This window comes from Excalfactoria chinensis, chromosome 1, assembly GCF_039878825.1.
Source record: "Excalfactoria chinensis isolate bCotChi1 chromosome 1, bCotChi1.hap2, whole genome shotgun sequence".
Lineage (NCBI taxonomy): Eukaryota > Metazoa > Chordata > Aves > Galliformes > Phasianidae > Excalfactoria > Excalfactoria chinensis.
The window spans coordinates 113,530,821-113,555,409 of NC_092825.1; the positions used below are offsets into that span (position 1 = coordinate 113,530,821).

Genomic DNA, 24,589 nt, shown 5'->3' on the forward strand with positions numbered 1-24,589 from the left:
CAACTTAGAAGGATGTTATAAAGTTAATTCATTAATGCTTGAAGAAGCTAAAATGATGACATGAGAGTACCGCGGGAAAGCCATCAAGGAAATTAATGAACCTGCCTCCGAGGCAGGGTTTGAAGAATGTACAATAAAGATGACATGAAAGGTTCCACTTTACATGATGAAAATGAACACAAACACTGAAGAACTATATATTAATTAAACACCGTCCTTAGCACTGAATGAGGCAGGAGTCTTGAGGAAAAAACAGTGATTTAAAGTGATTTAAAGACTGAGTCACATCACATAACTTACAGCGTTGAAGAAAAGTTTTTTATCTTTGCTGCTTTATTCTTTCTTTTTTATTTTTTCACTGGCTGTTTTCTTAAGTTTTCTCTAAAAATCTCTTCTTCATCATCGCACAGCTTTCAGGCTGAATGCTGGCCAGGCTGTGAGCAGCCATCAGAGACATCATGGCATAGGAGACTACTTATGTCTTTGTGGGACACACTCAAGGGTTTCACAACCGGCTGTCAGCCAGCGTGAGCCAGCTCACTCTCCCCAGGACACATCCTCCTGTAGCCCTGTACCACGACACCAACCCTGCCTCCTACATAAATATCCCAGCAGGTGCCTTCATATCCCCTCCTCCAGCTTCATGGCTACATTTCTCCATCCTTGTCCCTTGTATCTCCTTCATCTGTATCCCGTTTTCCTAATTCCCAGTCCTGGAAACTCATCTCATCACTCGGCACCAAGCCCATGCAATTTGTGCTGGACCAGCTGTTCTCATGAAGACAAACTGAAGTTCCCAGAGTATCTTTCTTCATTCTGAGGGCACTGCCAAAGGATGCCCTGGAAAACAGGAGGCACTCCTACAATAAGACATGTAAGAATTTTCTTTTATAATCTGAGTGAAGTGGTACAATGTCATCCCTAGACCGACAGAATCACTGCAGGAGAAACCTCCATACAGAAGTGTTGCCTGAGAAATGTCATTTGAAATAGTTAAGATTTGACATTAACATACAACAAAAATAGAGTCTGTAACCGTTAAGGTGACATTGGGAACAGTTACTGCCATATGTGCCATCAAAAGGCAATCTGCCTGGTTAAGCTCCCTGGTGGGTTGTGCACACCCAAACACAGGAACAGCTCTTGAATGCGGAGATGAAGGACAAATCCCAACAGAACAAAGAAAGAAAGAAAGAGAAAGGAAAATGTTTCTTTCCTCCACTGCCTGTTTTTTATTGTGGTCTGAATTTTCAGCTGGATGAGAATACAGTGGGGACAGAACTGCTGGACAATCTTTGGCTGCAATGTGGGCACTAAGAAGGCTTTCAGGCAGCGCAATGGGAGTAGCCATGTGATGACCTGTGTTCCAGAGTTTCCAAAAGCTGAGATGGCAGGAATGCAATGAATTTGTAAGCAGCGTGTTGAAAGTTTTAGGTCTTTTTGACATAAATATTTAGGAGAAAAGTCCTTCCAGCACTTGAAAGGAGCTTATAAGCAGAAAGTGGAGTGTCTTTTTACAAGGTCTCATAGTGATAGTACAAGGGAGAATGGCTTTCAACAAAAGAGATTTAGGTTAGGTGTTACACAGAAACTCTTTCCTCAGAGGTTGGTGAGGCGCTGGCACAGCTGCCCAGAGAAGCTGTGGTGCCCCATCCCTGGAGGCGCTCAAGGCCAGGTTGGATGGGGCCTTGGGCAGCTGAACTGGTGGGGGGCAGCCCTGCCCACTGCAGGGGTTGGGGCTGGGTGGGCTGTGAGGTGTGTTCCAACCCAATCCCTTCTGTGACTGCATGAAAATAAAAAGACGTCTCTCCAATTCCCTGTCTTTTCCGAAATCATGCACGATCCCAGGTCACCTACGTACGGTCCCCGCCGCAGACCCGAACAAAGACGCGGCCTGCCCAGGGCCGCCCAAGGACACGCGCGACTCCTCACCCTTCGCCGCACCGCCATAGACCCCCTCAGCTCAGCGGGGCGGGGCGGCGGTAGCACCTGGCGGGGCGGGCGCCGCCGCCGAGCGGCACTAAGCAGCCGCCTCCGAGCCCGGTCCCGCTCCTCCCCGCCGCGCGGAGTCAGGTGCCGCGGGACGGGCAGTGCGCCTGTGCGGCGGCCGCGGGGCGCCGCGGAGCGAAGCGAAGAGCCGAACCGAGTCGGTGGGGGCCGACGGCCGGAGGAAGATGGCGGAGCCGGGGGCGGCGCGGGGCTCCCCGCGGGCGGCAGGTAAGAGTAGCGCGGCCCTACCAGGTGCCCGGGACGGCCGCGCCCTCCCCTCGCCCGCTGCCCGCCTCAAGCCGGGGAGCCCCGCGGGCGCCGGCGAGGGTCGCTCCCCTCCCGGCAGGTGTCGACCGGCGCGGCCGCCATCTCGGGCCCGGGGAGGGGGTTCGCCGGCGCCGCAGGTGCCGGCCGTGTGGTGAATTAGCCACGGGGCGGCTTTTGTGAGCCGGGCCGGCTGCTCGTGCGGCTGTGATTTCCCCGACCGCTGGCGGTGCTGCCAGGGAGGGAGGAGGCTCGGGTTTGCCCTAAAGTAGGGAGCGATGCATAAAGCGAATTCTCTGCGGTGCCTGGGCCTGCCTGCGGTGGTTGGCCAAGGCAGGCGGCAAACTGGTTGGGCTGGTACGGAGCGGAGTGCCTCCCGTGGGCAGGCACGGCTTCAACGAGGTGCCTCCCGCCGCTGCGGGCCGGCGCGGCTCCTGCCTGGGTCGTGTGCCCCGGGACAGAGAGACGTGGGGCAGGGCTTGGGGGGCCGGGGCACCGTTACGCTTCAGCTCGCTGGTGCGGGTCGGATGGAGTCGTGACAGTGATTGCGTGGCCTCGCCCTGGTTCAGCGTGTGAGATGGGTGGTGATTAAGGAATGAGCTTTTACCTTACTCACCTGATACTGGCCTGGTCTTTGTGGTGAACAATCCATCCGTAGCGTGGGCAGAAAGGGGAGTTAATTTTCTTTCTGTCCTAAGCTAGCATAACTTCTAAAAGTAGCATTGCTGCTGTTTTGGGAGGTAAGCTCTGTTATCCCAAATGTATTGAGTGGGAAGCTGGAACCAAGCCTTTAAGTGCCCCGAGGTCACCCCGTGTCAGAGCCAGGATCTTCACTTCTCCTGCCCGTCACCACTGTAGATGAGCAGTGCTGTACCTCCAACCCTCGGGTCTCTGGTTCCCTGTCAGTCACTTGGGAGAAAAACAACTAATGCTGAGAATTTATATTTCTAGTTTCTTCCCACTTTAAAGCATAAGGAATTCTTCCCTGTTAACAGGTTTTTTTCTTCTTGTGTTTTCCTGTTTTTTACCTTATAACTTCAGACACTCGTTATACAGACCATTTTTTGCCTCGTACGTGAAACTGAGAACCCATAGAAAATGTGATGTAACTCAAGATGGTATCAAATGGGGCACGTGTTGTGGGGCAGGCACAAGGCAGATGTCATCACGTGGTTCAGTGCCTAAACACCTCACTATTGAGTGCCTTCAGCCCTGCCCATTTTCCTATTTGAACCAGCTGCTAGAAGATCGTATAGAAGGTGCTAGGGAGCAGTTGCCAGTGTGTGCTTGAGGTGTTTCATAGATGGCAGTATGAACCAGATCTGCCCAAATGCAATTGAAATGAACACTCTTGTGTTAAGGAGTTGTTTCCATCTCCTGGATGCTAGGGAGGAGGCTTGTTCAAAGGTTTATAATGCGTCAAAAAGGAGCAAAATTCTGGGGTGCAAGCAATTAATAGATGTGGAGCTCTTCCCTTGACTGAAAATCTGAGCTGTGAAGCCAACAGCAGAGATGCTACAGCCTGAGAAGGCATTGCAGGAGTGTTTTGGGTAAGGGAAGGCAAAACACTAGGTGACACCAAACCGTGGGCGTTATTGCTGCTACCATCTGTAGTAACAGTAATGCAGTAATGACTAAATAGTGTTTGAAGGACAAGCTGCTCAGTACTGAATTGCTAGTCATCCCTTTTGCTACCTGGTGAAATTTGCTTAATGCATCTTCTAAGAGATTAAAATACTGAGTGCTTTGGTTTGCAAAGCAAAATGTGTTCTTTTCTTCTTTGGTCAGCCTTAAGAGGATTTAAGAGAAAGCTGCATGTCGTGTCAACTTAGACTGCAAATCATAACCCAGTGTGTGAAAGGAATACATAGGTGTATTTCTTGCGAAGCACTGTGTATTTTTTCCTTCTCGACAGCAATGCTTTTCCAGTTGATTTCTTTAAGCCGCACAGCTTTTAATTGTTGCGCTGCTCTACGTGTGATGTTACCTTTTGCAAGTGCTGGTTTTAGTTTGGAGGAGTTCAGTTCTGTGTGTGCTCTCAGCATTAAGTGTTCTGTTGTTTAAAATACCATCACATTGGACAGACTCTGCTGATGGGGAGAAAACAAAAAAGACTAAAGAAAAAGGTCATTGCCTTTACCCACTAAGTTTCGTTAAATTATAGTGGAGGAAAACCTCTTGCCTTTGCGCTAGAAGTGTTTAGAAATAAAAGGGTGGCGTGTTGCTTGAAGTGCATATGGCAGGAGCATGAAACACCTGGACACTTCATAGTGCTCATAGTTCTTGTAAGGTGCCGTTGAGCAGTATCGTATAGATGCCTTTGCTTTGGTGGCTGCAGCAGAGAAAATGCATCAGGGATGCATTTTTTAATATTAAGTGATCATTTCTGGGTACGCTAGTTGAAGGAGCATATACATATTTCATGTAAATGAAACTGTATATCCTCCATGTTGATACTGTATGAAGGGTGATGGAACAGGGCTTGTTTTCCTCTCATGAATAAAAAAGGTACGATTATAGCTTTCACAGTTATTGGTCTTTTAGTGTGTGTGGAGCAAAAACAGCAAGGAAAATGCTTTTAATATCTTTCTCTTACCTGTCATTTATTTACTAGTGCATTTTAAGTCTATAGGAAAGTAAGAGAAAGTCTCTTAATTCTGGATAGTTCTTGAAGTGTTGAGGTAATAGGAAATAATTGTTTATTTTGGGTCTGGAGCACGGGTCTTATGGGGAAGCAGCTGAGGGAACTGGGATGGTTCAGTCTGGAGAAGAGGAGGCTCAGGGGAGGCCTCATTGCTCTCTCTGTGATTCCTGAAAGGAGGCTGAGGAGAGGTGAAGGTTGGCCTCTTTTCACAGGTATCATTGATAGGATGAAAGGGACTGGCCTTAAGTTGTGCCAGGAAAAGTTCAGGTTGGGTATTAGGAAAAACAGCTGCTTGGAAAGAGTGGTGAGGCAGTGGCACAGGCTGTCAGGTGGTGGAGTCACCATCCCTGGAGGTGTTCAAGAAACATGTGGATGTGGCACTGAGGGGCATGGTTAATGGACATGGTGTGATGAACTAGATGATCTTAGTGGTCTTTTCCAACCTTCACGATTCTATGAAAGGAATACGGGTCTTGGAGAAATTAATGCAAACTGTGTGAATGTTAACAGTGTTGAATAGCAAATAGCTCAAGTCATCTTCATGTTTCCCATCCTTAACCTCTAGCTGGCTCTCACAGTTGCTCTCAGCCTGATAACTTCAAGTCCTGTGAGGTTTGCATGTCTTCCTGCTTAACCTAGCTCTCTATCCTGGGGTGCAGTGACATTGGTCTGCAAGTCTCCTAAATACAGTTGTGTTGCCCATCCAGCCTTAACTTTTCTGTCAATCTCCCTGTGGATGAGAGAAGCATTTTTTTGGGTAGCACTTTTAATATGACTGTAGCCAGCTAAGATTACTGCAGTAATAGAAAACCAAGTTATTTCAGTACCACAGTGGATTTCTTTAACCATGGTTTATGATGCTTAAGTTAATTTCTGAGCTATTTTGCTGTGCTTGACTGGTATTTGGTATTTCTATCACAACATGATGTATGTACCTATGTGTTTTCTGTGGTTGAAGGCAGCGTATGTAAGGATATGCTATGTGCTAGTTTCCCCTTATACTTGTGTTCAAACTTGTGTGTTCCTTTAGTCATGCAGTGGACCGTCTATCAAATTGATTGAAACAGCACAAAAAAATCTTGGCTGCGCAGAAATTTCTTCCACTGCATGGCATTACCCTGGCTGACTTTAGGTGGGGTATTTATAAACACCTTCCTCTGTGGTTTATTTCCGTAATGATGAACGGTGCTGATGTGCGGGGGTGAGAAGAGGGAAGGGAGGTAAATGGTTTTCATGCGGTGGGAATCTATCGTAGTAGTAAAATGGAAAAAAAAGAGGAAAGAAATGCAAGATGGCTGTTTTATTGATTAAAATAGTACAAGGCAGCTCTCACTTTGTGCCTGCCATTCAAATGGTAAGTAGGCTTTTTTGTATCGTTTGTACCGAGCTCCTTAAACTGTAACAGCTGGCTCTCTGCCTGTCTGAATGAGCGCTACAAGGATCTGAGTGAATACTTATTGCCCCCGTTAAACGGTGATTAAAATGATTCAAATAGAATTGCTTTTTTGAGTGTATATCTCAGACTTTCTGTAGATGCAATGAAGTAATATATTAAAATGTCGGATGGTCACATGTTAGTTTTTCTCTTTAATCGTAGAATCAGAATTGCTCCGGTTGGAAAAGACCTTAAAGATCATCAGGTCCAACTACAACCTAACCATACTACCCTACTTCATTTTCTTCCTCTAACTCTTGAATTAATGATCCACGTTAGTCAGTGTTTCTCCTTAACTATTTAATATTTATCTTCTCTGTGATGTGAAATCTTGTCAAGTTTGTGGCTGGTTTTATTTACTATACTATTTGCATATCTTTGCTTACTGAATGCCAGATCAAACTGCTTAGAAGCATAAACCCTGGGTCACGGGTTTCCCTTTTGCACTTGAGTGTCTGGAGGTTTCTGCTGTTGTCCCAGTGCGTGTTGCCTCTTCCCTGGCCAGTGGGAAACAAACTATCCCCATGGAGTTGAAGTGCTGCAATGAAATATCTGCGTTGTTGTGATCAGTGCGGTGTTCCTGTGACCTTTGGATTAATATCAGGCTGTGTGCTGGCTCCTCGTTGCCCTTTGGCTGCTTATCCATGAGCGTGTCCAAAGCACAGTGACTGGTGGCCTTCCTGTGGGGCCTGCAGTGTTGCGGCTTTCCTACAGGTCACCCTGCTTTCAGCAGCTTCTCACAGAACCATAGGGGCTGGATGAGACCTCTGGAGTCCTTCCCCTTGCAGAAGCAAGTTCCTTACAGCACGTTGTGCAGGAAAGCATCCAGGAAGGTCTTGATTATATCTCCATAGAAGGAGACTCCACCGCCTCTCTGGACAGCCTGTTCTAGGGCTCTGTTACCCTCATGGTAAAGAAGTTCTTCCTCATGTTCTGATGGAACTCCCTGTGTTGCAGTTTGTGCCTGTTGCCCTTTGTTCTGTCACTGCACACCACTGAGAAGAGCTCAGCCCCATCTTCTTGACTCTCGTCCTTTTGATATTTGTAAGCATTGGTAAGATCCCCTCTCAGCCTTCTTTTCTCCACGGTGAACTGTCCCAGCTCTCTCAGCCTTTCCTTATAAGCGAGATGCTGCAGGCCAGTCGTTGTCATTCTGCGTGTGCTGGAGTTTCTGCTGTCACTTTGCTTGGATATTATTTTCTTGGTGAATAAATAAAACTGCCAGTAGCAAACATCACTTACTGATGTTTCACTACTGTTAATAGAAATACGATATGGAAAATGCAGCTTTCTTTGTACCCGTACAACACATTTGTGCTTCCGTCATTTGAGGTAATTTGAGAACTATAGTGTTAATCTGAATTTCTTGTGGTGATTCAACAGAAGAGATTCCTTCTTCTGCATCACAGCATTCACCTTTGTTGAACTTCTATTTTTACCCTGTGACAGGAGTAAATAGATGCTTGGAGCATCTAGCATAAGTATTCAGATCTTTCTTTTTCCAGCATTCCAGGAACCTGTAAACACACATTTCTTTCTACACTGAGTACAGAAATAGACTTAACTGTCCAAGGTTTAGAAGTCAGCCCCTTCACTAATAATTAAAACTGTGTTGTAAGTCATCCCTGCATGCTTGCATTTGCCTTCCGAAAGGACAACATATTGGATGCATATTGACTTGGTTTTGTTAAGGGGCTTCTCAAGTCTGAGGCACTTCTTGAGCTGGTCCTCCAGGTTACAGCTCTCCGCCTGTTTCCTCCATGTGCACATCAGTGCATCTGCATGAATGAGCAGGGGGATGGATGCTGTGCCCCACAGCCTTAGTGCCATGCGGATCCAGTGCTTAACAACCATTTTAGGAGGGAATTTATGGAGCTTCATAAATCAGTTTGCCTTTGTTTGCTGAGTAGTTTCTTGTATAGATTCCTTTTTCCTTGCATTGACTTGGTTGAATAAAACAAGGCCCTAGAATTTATCGTCCCTATCTGAGGCCTTGATAAGATAAGAAGGGTTGTGCTGGTTAAATAATACGTGGTAACCATATGTATCGAACTGTGAATGCCACTGTAAAAACATCCTAAAAATCTTGAAGAACATGCTAATAATGTTAGTGTATTTAGTGTATTTGATTGTTCTGTCTGTTGTAATGCCAGATGCTGGAGGGCTTGTTGTGGTTTTGTTTCAGTTCGGTAGGATCTGGAAGAATGCCTTGCTTGGTTCAATCCATATGAATTATCAAATTACTTGCCTCACGCCAAGAAGGAGCTAGCAGAGCTATTGTTTGTTTCAGCAAAACACTCATTGAAGTATTTCTAGCCTGCAATTAATTTTGGTTGGAGATGTGGTCGAGTAGTGCAGTTCTTAATGTGGCTTTGATCCCAAAACAGAGATGCAAATGTTGCTGGTGGCTGTGCAGCATGTCTGGGTTTGTTAGCTGCAGGAGGAGCGCAGAAGTGATCTTTCCCTGCCTGGTATTACAGTGTTCACCTACACATTATCACTTTGGTCTTTTGAATATATGAATGAAGGGTTGTTAACTTCCCTTCCCTCAGGAGTGTAGCATGAGGTGATGGCTTGGCTCAGTCAGGGCATCCCTGGTGGAGTGGGAACAGTCCTTTCTCCTCCTGTTGTTTGGGTTCTTGAAATGCCGATTAAGAGACTGGCCAGTTATTGTTTCCAAAATAAATAATAACTGGTTTGCCTTTAACTGTCCTACGCGGAAATGGGAGCAGGGCCTTACCTTTATTCACAGTATCTTGACTTTTAGTGCTGTGCTTCAGCCACAGGGCATCTTTTTCCTTACCCATAAAGGCCTATTAATAGATGTAAGCATTTCCATTTTGCTTCTTGGGTTTAGTAACACTGAGTGCTGTGGTTTTAAGTAAACAGGGCAATTTTCAGCAGTCATGGGAAGTGATTTAATGGTGCAGTGTAATAAAAGGACGACCTTCCTTTGGCTTAAGTGTGCTGTGGATCAGGCTCTGAGGAGAATGGCTGCTTGCAGGTTCTCAAGGTCGTGGCACTGAGTGAAAATGTTTGGGTGATGTGTAGGGGAGAGATGCTACAGAAAAGAGGGAATTTTGCAGAGGAAATGGATTTTGTGACCTTATCAGGTTACAGAACAGAAAGGAAGTGAAACAAATATCTGGCAAAATCTGTTCAGTTACTTACAAATAACAGAAGGAATTTGTTTTTCATGATATATTTTGTAATCGAAGGTGAGGTTTGCATTTCCCCTTTGTGGTACGTTTTCCCTGTGTTTTGATTTATCTCCTCCCACTCTGAGCTACTTTCCTTTCTTATACTGCAGTCACTGACTGTATTCAGGCTTCCTTTAAGTTCGTACTTCAGAAGAGTGTCTCAAAAAGAATTGATGGCCTTGGATCCTAATACATTTAATCTGCAGTGAAGTTGCTTAAATGATGCGTGAATGGAACTGAAAGTCATGTTACGCAGTACGAGCACATCCACTTTCAAATCCAATCTTTGTAATGCTGAAGATTGTAAAGGAAGTCTTCATACAGAACCAATGTTCCTTGTGATGAGTTCTTCCTAAAGCGTGGTGACAAGCTTACAGGCCATGCAGCAACTCAGTGTTTCGAGCAGCAGAGTAATGTTCCTGGAAGACCACTGAATTTTGTGTGTAAAAACCCTTGCAGTGTACAAATTCCTTATTGCCTAGTTAGCTACTGCTGCTAATGATCAGCCCATGCTATTGGTGTACTGACAACCTACTGTATTGACTATTGAGCTTACAAGGTGGCTTTTTTCCCTCTCCTTAATGGTGTCGTCTTCCTTCCTTGTTCTGATCCACACATTCCTGCCTATGAGGTCATTAAGGATCAGAGCCAGCATCTCCTAGCTGTGCTGTCTTCAGGCTACCAGGGAAGACAACACTGGGGGTGGAGGATAAGACTGCAGCAAGCAAATGGTGTGCTTCGTATGTCCCACAAAAACCAGTCTAGAAGACTTGGATGTGTTTCCATGCTCTGTCCTGCTCCTTTTTCCAGGTCTGTAGTAGTACTCAATGCTGTACTCATTCCTGTGCCCCAGTGGAGCAGACCTCACTCCATGCAGCCTTCAAAATGAAAAGCGTGAGGCCAGGGAGGAAGCTGCACCCATCAGATGGGCTCCAGTGGAATTGACTTCTCACCAGCCCACCTGCCTTTCAGTGGGAGCCTGAGGGGATGAAGTGGATCATAGATTTTCTTTGTGACAGCTGCTCAAGGAGACTGGGAAGGGGAAAGAGGTAGAAAGAAATCACATTCCTTGCTATATAACCCCCTGCTTCAGGCATCACAGTTCAAAAACAGAGAATCACCATATCAAAGAACTCTTTGAAAATGAAAGGTAATGTAACATACAGGCTGAGGAGCATTTTCCTAGTCTTCAGAGCAGCTATCAGTTAACCAGTATTGCAGTATGATATGCTTCCTTAGGCTACAGACTGAGAGTAGAGGGGAGAGGTCCTCAAGATGTTATTCTGATGGCTGTCTTGCACTGAAATTAATGCAGATAGGTTCTGCTGATGCATGCATCTTGAGAAGCTCCCGTCTAAACTGCTGTTGGTGATTTAGCATGTAGGAGAAGTCATATGTGAATTCTGACTTCTACTGCCTGAGAGGTGCTGCAGTTGGTTTTAAGCAGCAGCATTTTAGGCAGATTATATTTTACAGTCCTTCATAAAAGACAGACAACTGAGGAAGTCCCATGAAATAGAAGTATTAGAAGAAAAAGGAAGATTTGTTCAACAGCTAAAAACCAGCTTTTCTTTCAGCTAGAGTTGAACGCATTCAGCCGCCATCCTTGTTTCTAGCTCTTTTGTCTAGTCTATTGTTTTATGCCTTGCCAAAATAACCCCAATTTCTACCCACATGGAGGTGGAATGGAATACAAAAGTATTTAGTTTGCAGCATGGGGTCTTCAGGAACTTTGTGCAAGCTTATAAGAGCTGACAGTGTCAGGTTTGTGGAGTAGAAGTCTCTTCTAGTGCAGCTTAGACTGGGTGGTGCAGGACTTGGCTCCTAGTGCCAGGTATGGCTAAGCCCAAGTAACTTGTAATTTGCTCCTCAGTCTGCAAAGACGTCATCAGATATAAGAATCTTTTCACTTCACAGTGGTAACTGTTGGTAGCTGTCTTAAAAGTCCATATATTCTGCGTGCATCAATACAATGGTACTAAAATCAAATGTGTGTATGGTGGATGTGTGTTTACATAGCCTGTACCCTTCTGTCAGGTTACCTGCTGCTCCTGATGTGCCAGCCCCTCCTGCTGCCACCAGTCCTAGTGCATAGTCTCTTACACTGTGCAGGCCTTATGTAGCTCAGTCTGCCTCTGAGCTTCCCCATTGGCATGGGAAGGGATGCAGCTCTTGATGGCATGCTGACTCCTCTCTTTGCCTTCCAAAATGCTCGTTGACTTCTGCTACTTAAGCCAACTCAACCCAGTCATCCCTACCCCTATTCTCAAGCTTTGGGCAGGCAGGCTACTTAAGCCCCAGATCTGTTTTGGTTTGTCTCTATGTGTGAAATGTTGTTGGCAGAGCACGTGGTTCCATGCCAGTGCTATTTCCAGCCTCACTGTATTGGGCAGAGGTGTGGTTTGTTGGCACGATCACAGCAGCCTCCACTTGTGCAGGTGTGCCCTGAACTTTGCTCTCCTTGTTGGCCTGCATCTCATTGCTCTCAGGTGCCCTCTGCCAGAGGTGCTCTTTCCTCTGCTTCTGTTGGGCAAGGCAAGGACTGTGGGCAGGTAATCTCTTTATTACATGTATGGATGATAGCATAAACATGAAAGCTTCTTCCTCCCATCACCGAGGAAATGGAGCACCGCATCCTGCTTTGTGGCACATGGGCAGCTGCGTGCAGCTCTGTGTAGGCCCAGGTGAGCTCTGACAAAGAGGGCGGGAATTGAGGTGTGACATTTATCTTGGGAGGGGTTCTAGGTTTGCTCCAAGAAGCAGGGACTGGATGAGCCAAACACCTGAGGGCTCAGATCAAGGTGTGGAATAAGCAGCTGCTGCTGTTCTGCTTCTAATAATACTGTTTTCTGTACTGTTGTTTTCTTTTTTCTTCCTTTGTCCCTGTGACCAACCTACTGCTGTTCAGGTTTAGTTCTGCATAATATAACAACCCTGATTTGTGGGTTTGTTGGTTCAATCGGTGTAGTTTCAAATTAGCAAAGTAAATCCAGTACAGAGCTGTGGAGGAGTGATAAGGTCTCCCCTGAGCTTCCTCCTCTCTGGACTGACTGATCACTGCACCTCATAAGACTTGTGCTCCAAACCACTCACCAGCTGTAGCTTCTTTGGATGGCTTCCATGGAAAGTGTGGTACAGTCCCCAGCTTTCTTGCTTAGAGTTTTGTCAGGGAAAAAACATCAGATGGGAGCTTGCTGGAGGAAGTGCATCGTCTGTAATGTCATTAGCAAGTGCTGAGATGTTTGTTATGGGCGCACTTGGAGCTGAACTTTGTTGTTTCTCTGTGAGGTTTTAATGGAGGACAATAGGAGAGAGCAGAAGAGGCTCTGCTGCCTCCCACAGCATCACCAGATCTATTCCTTGTACCCACCTGCTGTCCTTCAGTTGTTAAGTTACTAAGACAGTTAAGGGTCTACTATAGTTTTGTGGAAAGGGGATAGGTGGCTTAATGAGCTGAGCTGAGCTGTGCTCACCAGGAGCTGCAATCAGGACCCTCCATCAGAGCTTTGCATGCTTGAGGGGTGAGGTTTTTTCCTCTTTATTTGAAGGGAAGTGGATAGATGAGGCCATGTACAACTGCCATCATATTAAGTTATTCTTTGTTTCAGCCTTGTTTTGTCCCTCTTAACCAAATCTTCTAGGGAGTGTAAATAATAATAACAAAAAAAGTTAAGGCCCTGTCACATCTATTGTGTGCTGCATCCTTAGAAGTATTTTCCCTATGAAAGTACTATGATTTTCATCTCTTACGCAGATAGCTTGCCAGTATAGAGAAGCAGCAGCTCGTTTAACACTGTACTTCCAGCATGAGGCATGTGCTTTTTAAAATGTTTGGCACAGCAGTAGTGATAGCCAGGAGGAGCATACCTATGTGTGAGCACAGACATGTGGAGCCAGTGGGAAGCGACACTAAGTGCACCGGTAAGCTAGTGAGAGAAGTGGATACTTGCTCTTATTTCTTTAGTGTCTTGCCTTTATAGCTGACAAAAAGCCAAGTAGCAGTTGTGTTTGACAAGCAGAGAGACCATAGCAGACAACTGCGTGCAGAGGTATCTTAAACTCTGTCCCCTTACATGGGAGTGGAGGCTGGGGCTGGAGGGACTCCACAGAGGTGTGTGTTAGCAAAGGTACTGAAAATAGGCTGCTTAATTGTGGAAGTGGAAGCAATAGGCATGATCAAACAGGGCTGAGACACTAAGCATCCCCTTGTGTGGGTTCCTTTTAGGAACAGAGCAGCAGGGCAGCATGGGACTAGCCTTATCTCATGGCAGTTGAGCAGAACTTGCTTTTTAAAAATCTTTTGTATTTGTAGCATTTCATACTAAATGTGAGTGATATTCTTCTTATGCTCTTGTTAATTCTGTTTTACCATAACTCTTAAATGCTGACCCATATAAACTGTGGGTTAGCCAACGTGCATAGCATATGCAGCTCCATGGTGGGGAATGAGGAGGGAGCCCCTTCACTCTTATTTTCTCTGTAGGAGCTTTTAGGTCCTCCTGAAAACAGAATCTCTGCTCTGGGTGTGGATGAGTGTATGGGAGATTGGTAATCACAGCCTGAACCTCTGATTAATCAGCTGAGGCAAGTGTGGGGTCAGCTGTGGGAGCACAGGTGAGAGTGATGTAGCTGTGCTCCCGGAAGGGGTGGAGCTCGACTCCATCCCCTCTGAGACCTCATTTAAGGGCTGACTCCCACTGAGGCAGCATCTCTTGGAGGTTGCTCACCAGTGAGGACTGCCCCAGCTTCTTCAGCCAAGGCACCACCATTGGTGAGTTTTCCTTTGCTTATTCCTTCTGTACATTTGCTACCATCTGTATATTAACAACCAATACAATGGGCAACTTCTGGCAAATCATTTAGTGATTTTTTTCCAAGATCATCCAGTCTAACAGTCAGCCCATCACCACCATAGCACTTAAAACCATGTCCCTTAGTGCCACATCTCCACGTTTCCTGTAAACCCCCAGGGATGATGATTCCAACCACCTCCCTGGGCAGCCTGTTCCAATGTCTCACTTTTTCTGAAAATGAATATTCTCTATTATCCAACCTGAACCTCTCCTGATGCAACTTGAGTCCATTCTCTGCCATCCTATCACAGAATCACAGAATGACCCGGGTTGGAAGGGACTTCAAGGATCATGTAGTTCCAACCCCCCTACTTTGGCAAAGAGGTTGACCTCCACCTCCGTACAATCTCCTTTCAGGTAATTGTAGAGAGCCGTAAGGTTTCCTCTGAGCCTTCTCTTGTCCAAAATATGAAGGCTGTAGGAAGCTCACACTCTTGAGGGTTTTTTTTGTGGGGAAGCTGTGTACATTGGAAGGCTTGTTGGCATAGATCTCATGCTTGTTTGTATAGCTTATGCTACCAAGACATGGCTGTAGCTGTTCGTTACCGGTAACAAGTGATGTATTGCTTTCATTAAAGCTTTATAACGTACATGGGTGTTTTTCCTCTAGTGTGACTACTCTACTGTAAAAATTCATTATTATTTGAAGTCACTAACTCAGCGTTTGTCCTGATGTTGTCCTTACCACTTAGTTTACATGCTGAGGTTTGAGATTTGCAAGGATGGTACATCTGCTAATCAGTGACCACAACTCGGCTATAAAGATACGGAGCTTTTCAAAGAGCTTGAATTGAAATTAAAAAGGAAAAGAAAAAGGGGGAGGAGGGGAGGGCAAGGGGTAGGAAGATAATGCAAAAGGAAGTGGGCTTATGTATTTTTTGGAAATGATGATTAAAAAGCAAGAATAAAGCTTGTTATGTTCAGTGCCAACGTTCTGAAAAATTCTGGGGGAGTAAACAAGTAATGAATCTGTTAACGCTTTGTAGAGCTTGTCTACAGTGCTTCTTGCACGAGGATTCATAACATATACGTGTGTGTAACTCTTTAAGGTAGTGCAATAGCAGCACTGAAGCACAGAAATATAACCTTGAAGTTCTCAAATTTTAATCTTATCTCTGTTGTTTATGTGTCTGTGCTCTCAACTGTTGAGGAAACAACTCCTGTTGTTGAAAATAACTGTTTTAAAAACTATTGAGTATGATATATTGACTAACAGAGATGTAGGGTCATTTGGATGGATTAATACAATTTTTTCCTGTCTTAGAAGTTAGCCTCAGTTAGGAGGATTGAATTTCTTTGAAGATTAGGTACAGTTGGCATGGGAAAAATCTTGAGGAAGATAATTTTGATCAATATGTTTTACTTCATTTATGTCAAATGCGAGTTAAAGACCAAAGAAAAGATTATAAGAAGGTGGTCAAAGAATAAACAAATTCCTTCTGTATTCTTATTCTGAAAAGAAACATCATTACATTGCATAGAAATTCATTGGTTTTCCTAATGATCCCGCTACATGTTTCTTAATGTGTGGGAACGGATAAGGGTTTTTGCATACTGACTTTGATTTTTCAATCAGATCCCTTTTTGAAATAATCTTTTAAAAGGAACATCTTGCTCCTGATGAATTATCTTGGAAGGAAATCAAGGTGTGAAGTTGTTTACTGGAACGTGTAAGATAAACGTGATTTTAAAAATCTTTTAGCCTGCATGTAAATGGAAAGAAAAATGAAGTTCGGTGAAGTCCTTGCTCCATTCATTCTTACTGTTCATTTTTCATCCTCTTGTAATGGGTTTAGTTGTTGCAGGTTTTGTGCATTTCATTTACTTATTTCTGTGTGAGTGCGTTTAATTGCTGTGATGAATGGGAAAAAGGATAATGGGGATTAAGATTCTGTCATAGAATCACCAAAGTTAGATAAAACCTCCAAGATGATCTATTCCAACAGTTCACCTACCAATATCGCCCCACTAAACCATGTCCCTTAGTACTGCATCCACAGTTCTTGAACACCTCCAGGGATGGTGACTGCACCACCTCCCTGGGCAGCCTGTGCCACTGCATCACCACTCTTTCTTGGAAGTTTTCCCCCATATCCAACCTGGTCCTCCCCTGCTGCCATGTGAGGCCATTCCCTCTCGTCCTATTGCTAGTTACCCAGGAGAAGAGGCTGATTTCCCCATCTCACAGATGTTTTACCTTATGGTGCTGTTACTGCACTGCTGTTGTTTCACAGTGATCTTTTTCAGCAATCATTCTTACTCTGCTTTCATTGAACTGCGAAAACTCTGAGGTCTCCTTGGTCTTACATCTAAGGCTCGCAGGGTTTGAGTGCTGTCTATTTCATGCTGTTTTGAGCATTCAGTTTGAGCAAATTCTGAACCTGAAGATATATAGTGGAAGGCTGGTAGTACTATTGTGCTAATTTGTTGTAAAGTGACTTTCTTGAGAAATACTATCTTCAGGTGAACATTTACACAGGTTTGCTGTAGGCAAAGATTGCGTCATCAAATCTAGTTTTGTTGGTATTACGTTTAGAACTAAGTTCTCTTAGTCTGTTCCGGGCATTCTACTTTCTTAAATGTATCATAGAATCACCCAGGATGGAAAAGACCTCAAAGATCATCAAGTCCAACCACAACCTAACCATTGTACCCTAACTTTAACAACCCTCTGCTAAATCATATCCCTGAGTACCACATCCAAACGGCTCTTAAACACATCCAGGGATGGCGATTCAACCACCTCCTTGGGGAGCCTATTCCAGTACCTAACCACCCTTTCTGTAAAGAAGTTCTTCCTAATATCCAACTTAAACTTGCCCTGGTGCAACTTGAGGCCATTTCCCCTTGTCCTGTCACATGTCACTATTGAGAAGAGACCTGCCCCACTCTCACTGTAAGAACCTTTCAGGTACTGGAAGACGGCAATAAGGTCTCCCCTCAGCCTCCTCTTCCTCAGACTAAACAGCCCCAGCTTCCTTAGCCTCTCCTCATAGGGCTGATTCTCCAAGCCCTTAATGAGCCTCATTGCCTTTCTCTGGACCTGCTCCAGTACTTGATACTGAATTTACTTTGCCTAAAAATTTGTTTCTGTTGCAGGGAAAGAATGCTGCCTTCATTCACGAGTGCAAAGGCTGACAGTGTAGAATACAGTTATATGTAATGAAACTGAAAAATTTGGAGTCTGATTTCTTGGAGTGTTTCTTTGGGGGTGTTCTCTTATAAGCCTTTGATCCTTAGCTGGGAAGTCATCCTTTTTGATGTAAGAGGACAGACAGGTTTCATAGGAAGCTTGGGGAATCTGTTGATGTGCCCTGAGAAAAAAACGTACAGCATGCAGTCCCTTCTCTGACTCTGAAACAGAAGCTTGTTTTAGTCAAAAATAGTATTACTGCACCTTATGTAGTGTACCTTATTGACTTTAACCATCATGGTTACAAGGTCTGCCACTTAAGCCAGTAGTGTTTGTTTACGATGCTTTAGCTTTGGCAATATAGTAGTTGGAAAACATGGAACAAATATAACCCTGAGAGCTGCCTGTTTTAGAAAGATCTGTGCAAGGTACCGAGGGTTCCCTGGATTTCCATGTGTCTGCCATTTGACACAGCATTTGGGCCTAGGTTTGAAAAAATATTGATTCTACAGAATTCTACAAGGCTTCAGGCTTCTGATTTTTGTTTTTGATTATACTGCATCTTGATCCATGGAGGCTATTTTTCTTGTTAAATTGCACATAGATGTGAGAAGAAAGAAGAAAATGTTGCTGGAGAAGTGTGTGATACAGGTCTACCTAATGGTGACTAAAGCTTACCCAACTGTATTAATTCCATTTATTTGACTCGGGTATTTGGTACATGTTTCTGTTCCTTATTATGTTGCTTGTTATTGAGGCTGTGAGTTTAATTTTCCATTTGGAACAGGAGGATCCTGTGGTTTCAAGGTTGTTGAGATGACTTCTTTTGGTTAATCACAGAATCGTAAAATGGCTTGGGTTGGAAAGGACCTCTAGGATCATGAAGCTCCCACACCCCTGCCGCAGGCAGGGCTGCCAACATCCGCATTAAATACTAGACCAGGCTGCCCCATCCAACCTGGCCTTGAACATCTCTGGGGACGGGGCATCCACAACCTCTCTGGGCAGCCTACCTACTGAGTAGGGAATAGATTTCACATTTCAAATAAGAAACAAGTTGTAGGGTCCCAACTAGGAAGGAACGGTGAGGGCTTCCAGGTACCTATATTTTTATATATAGGCAGTACCTATATTTTATTTCTATTTTATTCTGTTTTTGTAATTCACATCAGATTCGTACAGCCAGGCCCTGTCAGCAGTGTGAAAGAAGCTCTTTGCCTGCAAGCCTTCTCCAGCCTTGCAGACGCAGCTTTGTCTCCTGCTTGCGGTAAGCAGTCTCTGCTCTTGTAAGCCTGAGGTTTGAGCCTTTGTGTAAGCACAGTCGTGCAGATGGTGGTTTAGGTCTCATTGTACCCTTTCTCCTGGCTTCTGCTTTCATTAGCAGCTGTAGGATTTGGCTCAATAACACTTCTAAATTCTATTTGGATAAATGAAACCTTCTTTCCTTCACTGCACCTCAGTGTTTGCCAAATATATAGATAATATTTCAGCTTTGACCAGTTTTCCTGCCATTGTTGATCTTATGCTATTTCTAATGCCTTATTAGAATTGAATGACTTATAAGCCCAGTGTGAGAATTTGTACCTTTTCTTTTTACAATAACACACTCTCTTGCTCCTTTCTTTTCTTAGAGTTAAAAAAACAAACAAACAACCAACAAAAAAAACCAAACCCACAAAACTTGTATAATATAATCTAAAAATAGTAGTTTCTCCATGGACACATAAAATGTGGCTAAAGAGCGTAGGAAGGGAAGCTATTGGAAACAGAAGGACGAAGGGAAAAATACATCCAAATGAGAAGATGGAAGAAAGCATAGTCTTTGGAATGTTAAAAATAAAATGATAATATGACAGGGCAAATGTTCTTGAGGAGCAAACAGCTAAAGACATAAAAAAAGACAGTGAACACAGCCCACTTCCCGCCCCCTGTTACACCAAGCCTGCCAGACTATGTGGCAGGTTGCTAAAAAGTGCATGTGTCAAAGCAGCAGTCAAGAAACATAAGGCTGCATCACTGGAGCTCAATTATTTGCATCAGTGTTCAGCGTGGAAGAGCTTAGGGGGTCTTTCTTATCTGTAAGATTCTCTCACAATGATCCCTTAAATTATTTTTTATGCCAGAAGACGTTAGCCTCAATTTAAAGGCTTCAAAGTGATGCAGAGAACTAAAGAGTGGCAAATCAAAGCTTTTGAGTATAAAACTTGCTAGACAACATACACCCTGAAAAAACGATGTGCTTTTTGTAAGGAGAAGTTCTGTCTTGTAAATCAATTGGGACTTCTCACAGAATGTCAGTAAATACGTGAAGGGGTCCAGATGAAGAAGTACGCTTGGAGTTTCTGAGATGTATTAGGATGCTTCATTAGATGCTAAATGCTTTGATGAAAGCTCTGTGCTGTGCTGGAGAATTCATAAATGGTGTGGGGATGTGTGAATATGGAGATGATATTTTCTGTTGATATGGTGCTAAAAACATTCATGTAAAGAGTCATTTACTAAAGTTGAGAAGAATTAGCGAGTAATGGAGCAGTAAAATGGCAGACAAGTTTCAGCCTCAATAGGTGCAACTGTATAGGGGGAGTAATGTCTACAGGAGGCAAGTGTGAGGTGTTGCAGATTAGCTGTTAGCATTGGGGTATTGGAGGTGAAAGGTTTTCAAATGTCAGTGATCAAAAAAATGAAAGGATGACTTGAAAAGGCTGTGGCTCTGTCACAAAGCATGTGCTTTGGACGTGACTTGTAGTTCTAGACAGCAGCTGAACTAAAAAGTGATTGGGTACAAGCATCAAATGGCTTTGGTTTGTAGCTCAACTGGTGTGTAGATATGAAAGTCAATGGTGTGAACGTGGCTAATGGGTTGGATGCCATTCTTCAGGATGCCTTACGTGACAATAACTGGAAGGCACCACAGAAATCAGGCAGAAGCATCGTAACAAAAGTCACGCAAGTTAAAATCACAGGATTTTGAATGCTGTATGTGTAAAAGTGCCCGTTCACTGTGTTTCAAACGTGGGAGGTGTCTGCTGTCCACAGGTGTGATCAATCTTTTGTTCTAATTCACCAGTATTCGTCATGATCACTTAGAGAATCCTTATCTGTGCAATAAGCACAAGTGAAAATTGTTTATGATGAGTTCATCTGTAGAAACGTGCAGTATTTGGAAAATAACTGCACAGTTTGTGCTAGAATTATCAGGGATAATTTGAAATAATTTAAGAAACTTCAACTCTGTCCAAAATTTGGCATGTATGATAAAAAGGCTTGTTAACACCTTAAGCAGTTATTTACAGTGTGAAGTCCCAATTCTTTTTGAAGCTGGAATTTCTGCAGGAAAATACATAACAAGGAAAACTTCATCACTCTCCTGTCTTTTGTAAAGTCTACAAGACTACTGTCTGTTCTTGTACTTTTTCTCCTACTCCAGATTACTCGCACAGTTTTGTAAATATAGCGTAGACTTGTGGAGATTTTCAGTTCTCATTTAAAAGCATTAGTAATTTTGAGAGTGAAAACTTAATTGTGCAAAGACTGTTCGCTTACTACTTATTCAGTACTTTCCATTTTAATCAGATATAAATGTAATCTACCATGAAAAATTCATTACTTAATACTGGCTTGCGTTCAAAGGGACTTCTTAAGCTGTCCTTTAAAATCCTAGAGTAGTCTAATACAGATAAGAATACAAAGCTGAGAAATACTCAGAAGCTAGGAAAGTATTTGATTTTTGAGGAAGATGTTATTGTTCCTGTTAATAATAATCTATCTCAGATCATCTCTAGTAACATTATTGCTGAAGCATAACTTCATTGAATAGTCATGAAATATATGTAATTTGTGCTTGAGTACACCAGCTTGCCTTGTTGCGTGTTGTTGCATGTATGAACATAACAGAAGTCCGCTCCCAAAGACAAGTCAGAGTTCTTGGCTCCTGTTTCCATGATGAAAGGTTATTTATTCTTACTGTGTTGACTTCATAAATCAAACAAGGTGGACAGTGTTTTGGTGAGTTTCAATATCATGGGTTTTGGTGAGATCCCCCCACAGCCTTCTCCTTTCCAGGCTGAATAAGTCCAGTTCCTTCGGCCTGTCTTCATAGGAGAGGTGCTCCAGCCATTGGATCATCTTTGTGGCCCTCCTCTGGACCCTATCCAAATGCTCCATGTCTTTCCTGTATTGGAGGCCCCAGATGAGGACACAGCACTCCAGCTGGAGCCTCACAAGGGCAGAATGGGGGGGGAGGGGGGCAATCACCTTCCTGCTCCTGCTGGCCACCTCTCTTCTGATGGAGTCCAGAATACCATTGGTCTTGCGGGATGCAAGTGTTGGCTTGTGTTTTTCATCAACCAGAACCCTTAAGTTCTTCTTAGGTATTTACCCTTTTTAAGATCATGACCTGTGTTGAATGAAGAGAAATCTCATTTATGTGTATGTTAGATTAACCTCCTTTTTTCCTTCTAATATTCTCTTGATATACATAAGTTGGCTACTAAGTGTTCTGTCAGCTGAATGAGAGTGGAAAACATGATCCGATGTGCTAACTTCCCTGATAGTATTTTTGCTTGTTCTGTGAATGCCTATTCAGGCAAAACAAGGAGCAAGAGAGATCCCTGCTTTGCCACATCTCAGAGAACAGTGTTTCATGCCTTCCTTATGGTGTGTTATCTCACTTGCCTTACTGCAGCCCTGAGCAAGCATCCTGCCCAGCATGGACTTGACTGTTGAGTCTGATTGGACTGACCTTGGTCTAGAGCTGTGTGCTTTCTGCAAAACTAGAGTCATTTTATGATGCTGTAGACTATTTCTTGATTATTGTTTGTTTGTTTTTTTGTTTGTTTTTTGGATCTGCCCTCTACTCTGCCTTGGTGAGGCCTCATCTGGAGTACTGTGTCCAGTTCTGGGCTCCCTGGTACAAAAAAGACAGGGATCTCTTGGAAGGAGTCCAGTGGAGGGCCACAAAGATGGTGAAAGGCCTGGAGCATCTCCCCTTTGAAGAAAGGCTAAGTGAACTGGGTCTGTTTAGCCTTGAGAAAAGACTGAGAGGGGACCTGATACAGGTCTATAAATATCTGAGGTGTGGGGGGCAAAGTGGCGAGGCCAGACTCTTTTCAGCAGTGTGTGGAGACAGGACAAGGGGATATGGCCAGAAACTGGAGCATAGGAAGTTCCACACGAATGTGCACAAGAACTTCTTTATGGTGAGGGTGACGGAGCACTGGAACAGGCTGCCCAGGGGGGTGGTGGAGTCTCCTTCTCTGGAGATATTCAAGACCTACCTGGACGCCTACCTGTGCGACCTGCTTTGGCAGGGAGTTGGACTAGATGATCTCTGGAGGTCCCTTCCAATCCCTATGATTCTGTGAATCACTGTTAACCACACATGTAAGAATACAGCAGTATCAAAGAAGTGAGGTTTTCACCCTTAGGAAAGTAGAGTCACAGCACTCTGAACCCCTCCAGGGCTCTGGGATGTGCACATTAAGGGAATTTCCACTGTATTACTCTGAAAGATTGACTTGCTTTATAAAATGTTCTGAACTAGGGCTTGAGCGATTGCAGAGAATGAAAACTAAACTTCAAGAGCCTGTAGTTAAACCTTCATAATGCCTTATCTCAGTCTTTCCACGTACACTGTCTGCCTCTGTTTTCCTTTTTAAAAGCTTTTCTTGCCTCTAGAGACTATTGAAGTCATGTTCTTTGCTAGGTTTCATATGCCGAAATATTTAGCTCAGTCTATTTTGATGTGTGCAGATGTCAGGGGATGCTGCTGTGTGTTCTGTTGTCATGCTCTGCAGTGTTCTTAAATATTGCTACACTACCATTATAAGCATGTAAATTAAAGTGGATTTTGGTTGCCCTTCTTCCTTGCCTTGCAGAGCCTTGCAAGCCCTTGATTCTGATTTTACCTAGTGACCTTTGTAAGCAATATATTTTTAGAATACTGTGGTCAGAATACCAGGACAGATTTCAATGGTTTCAAAAAACCTAGTTGTCACCCTGTAACACAATCCTGTATTTTAAAACGAATTCCAGCATTAGACAAAATTCTAAGTCAGCTCTGTCAGGCTGTGCGGCTGCGGTGTGAAATTGGGCAGGCCAGCACCTGCCTCCAGCTTCCTGGAGCCATGCTGTCACCTCCCTCCCAGCTGCCAAACAGAGCTGCTGGCATGAGCTGTGTGTGCCCTGCCATGTATTCTGCCTTTTGTTTCCCTGGCCATAGTATGGGAGGAGTGACGATACCAAGATGTGATGAAGCTGGGCATGAGGCTCCAAGCATTCTGCATTATAAGAATTCCCTTGGTACCTTCGTTCTCCAGCAGACTCCCACTGCATAGCTTGGTGCCCCCACCCCTCCTTGCACAATCATGGACTGGGTAGGCAGAAAAGTTGAGAGATCTGCCATGCACACGTGTGCATGTTAAAATAGAAATCTCCATTTGTTGTCTGCTGTGTGGAGGTTTGAGCTGTTTTGGCTTGGCATACTTTGGAGTTTCAGGATCAAACACATGCATGTACAAATTCAGTAATTCTCTTCCCTGAGCCAAATATTTCTACTTCAAGCTATTTCGGTAAGGTGAGTAGGATGAAAATTCTCTTGATAAGCCTTAAAAAAAAAAAAAAGTAATTTAAAATAAAATGGTGTTTTCAAATAACTCACTCCAAAGAGTGTGTGACAGACTTGCTGGGTGAGTAATCTACATCAGGCCTCTGTACAACGTCATCACTTGGCACCAAAGCACCAAAGTCATGGGTCTTTTTAGATATATGGACTTTGTCCCTAGAGACTATGATGTTTCATTCTGTTCTCCATTTCATTGGTGCCAGTACTGTATGTCCCTAATTGTGAAGTGCTAGATTGAATAGGTGAATACTTATAAATACATTTTATGGGAGCAATCTTAATGTAAGCACTGTTGCAGGAGGGCATACCACTGAGGGTGTTGGGGGTATTAGTTGATAGTTAGCTGAATGTGAGCCAGCAGTGTGCCCAGGTGGACAAGGTGGCTAATGACATCCTGTTTTTTATCAGAAACAGTGCAGCCAACAGGATCAGGGAGGTGGTTGTGCCCA

General features: G+C 44.1%; 1 protein-coding gene across 5 annotated transcripts in view; it reads left to right on the forward strand.

Moving 5' to 3' along the window:
• The first annotated feature begins 2,058 nt into the window (after window positions 1-2,058).
• MAP7D2 (MAP7 domain containing 2) overlaps window positions 2,059-24,589 on the forward strand; it is a 73,861-nt gene continuing 51,330 nt past the window's right edge. For 4 of the 5 annotated variants that reach the window (XM_072328997.1, XM_072329006.1, XM_072329019.1 and 1 more), the window contains exon 1: window positions 2,059-2,217. In XM_072328997.1, the coding sequence (XP_072185098.1) occupies window positions 2,175-2,217 (43 nt within the window). In that variant the 5' untranslated portion in view covers window positions 2,059-2,174. The remainder of the gene's footprint in view (window positions 2,218-24,589) is intronic. The other variant, XM_072329012.1, reaches the window with a different exon arrangement.